The sequence below is a fragment of the Nannospalax galili genome, unplaced genomic scaffold, assembly GCF_000622305.1.
Source record: "Nannospalax galili isolate Female #2095 unplaced genomic scaffold, S.galili_v1.0 scaffold2288, whole genome shotgun sequence".
NCBI classification, from domain to species: domain Eukaryota; kingdom Metazoa; phylum Chordata; class Mammalia; order Rodentia; family Spalacidae; genus Nannospalax; species Nannospalax galili.
In genome coordinates, this window is record NW_008358476.1 from 264,046 (window position 1) to 266,052 (window position 2,007).

Genomic DNA, 2,007 nt, shown 5'->3' on the forward strand with positions numbered 1-2,007 from the left:
TATTGCACTTGCAGGTATTGCTTGGCATGTCCATAGTGTGCAGCACACAGGGTCCATTGTTGAGTAGACTTATATGGGATCCTTTCATCCTCAGCCATCTGTATAGACCCTTCTGGCAATATGAAGATCATCTATCCAGTGGCACAGAGTTTTGTGGCTTAGCCTCAGTTCCATCTCTTCTTCTTCTCCCGTGCTCACAACATGCAGAGTCCTCAGTAATATGGACTTACTGACCTTTCTAGTGTACAACCGACATTAACAGCAATAGCCTTGGTGAATTGGAGGACCTCTATGATCTCTCTCTGACCAGCAGCTCATAGGGAGTCAACCCATCCCTAGTACTGTAGATTTCCTTAACCATTGACTATAGCTGGCATTTGCTTCTTCAGGTATCTTTCAAATGGGTTTCACATCTGTAAAACATTCAAAGGAATGTTAACATTATATATTAAATCACTCATAGACAAGGTCTTATAAAGCATAGAAAGGTTTTGTCTATTCGTATTAACTGTTTTCTCCATAGATCCTTGTTAGGTACCATAGCATGGGTATGAGGCATTAATTTGGTTAGCTCATTACCATTTTTAGTTATCCCTTTGGATTCTTCTATTCTTGATACACTTACAGGTGTTGGCTCCAGTTGCCTGACCCTGCACTGGGCTGAGGCAGGGGGCTTCCCCTGTTCCCCCTGCACTTGTTGGTTCCCTGAGTCAGACAGGCTCTGAGTCTGCCTCCTGACTGTAGCCACATCTGTCATCTTCCCATTGACCACACCAGGTTTCTGAGGGAGAACTTGGGAGGAAAACATGCTTCCACCCCTAGTATAGCCTTTATCAGAAGAGAAATGCATCTTATTTAATCCTTGGGTATTCTTAACCACCCCTTATACAGTTGTTATTCTTAGAATGTCTTTTGTAAACTGTTCTTATGATTTTAAGGCCCTCCAGAAATGCCTTAGTACCAACTATGGTTTTCTATCATTTTTTTTCTCTGGAGATTTGGGTTTAACATAAGTCTTACCACATTTGTCTTCGAGTAACCCAAATAGACCATTTCTTCTGTCTGGTCTTCTTTATATCTCTTATAGGGTGTTCTGTTATTTCACAGACATGTTTTACATGCTGGTCAGAATCATTTAGATTTGCCAAAGCCTCTCTCCCTTTACAAAGATGCTGTCCCATCAAAGGGCTTAGTAAAGCCATTAAAGCCCCATACCATTTTTGAGGTCGCAGTTGAATTAAGCTTTCTTTCATATCTCTGGTGAACACAATTTCATCTGGCCTAGTGAACTGGACATCATATGTTGCTTTCCTTATACTTAGTTCTCTCAGTAATGCCTGCCCCTCCTTTATTTATTTATTTATCTATTTATTTATTTGGGGGTGGGAGTGAACATGCCAAGGCGCATGTATGAAGGTCAAAGGACATGTTGCCTCAGTCAGTTCTCTCCTTCCACTATGTTGGTCCCAGGGATCGAACTTAGGTTCGGGCAGCATCCTCACTTGTGAGTCATCTTTCTGACCCATAGATCCTATTTTTTTAAAGACTTGGGATAACCCTAGAATGTGCATTTTAATTACTTTTCCTTCCATGTGGCTTCCAAAATTTTTATCTGCAACAAATTTAGAGAAACATGTTTTAAGACACAGATAAGAGAAACAAACACTCCAGTGAGTGCTGAAGGGATGGCTGGGGTAAGGGCTCTTACTGCGCAAGCCTGACAACCTGAGCTCCATCTTCAGAGGGAGAGAACTGACTCCATAAATTTGCTGCCCAACCTTCACTTATATGCCATAACCATACACACACACACACACATACACACACACACACACACATACACAAATGGAATGGAAATATCTGGTATCTGTTATATGGTTTCAAACTTACTTAAATATATGTTATTTCTAAACAGGATCACTTGAAGAGGGTGGAATAAAATAGAATTTCTTTTACTAGTCCAAGAGTCATACTTTCCCATCTTTACATATTCATTAAGACTAATAA

General features: G+C 40.6%; 1 protein-coding gene across 1 annotated transcript in view; it reads right to left on the reverse strand.

Moving 5' to 3' along the window:
- Nucleotides 1-1,576: 1,576 nt before the first annotated feature.
- Nucleotides 1,577-2,007, reverse strand: part of LOC108490129 (adhesion G protein-coupled receptor B3-like) — a 73,656-nt gene continuing 73,225 nt past the window's right edge. The window contains exon 6 of the mRNA XM_017795233.1: nt 1,577-1,612. Within this exon, the coding sequence (XP_017650722.1) occupies nt 1,577-1,612 (36 nt within the window). The remainder of the gene's footprint in view (nt 1,613-2,007) is intronic.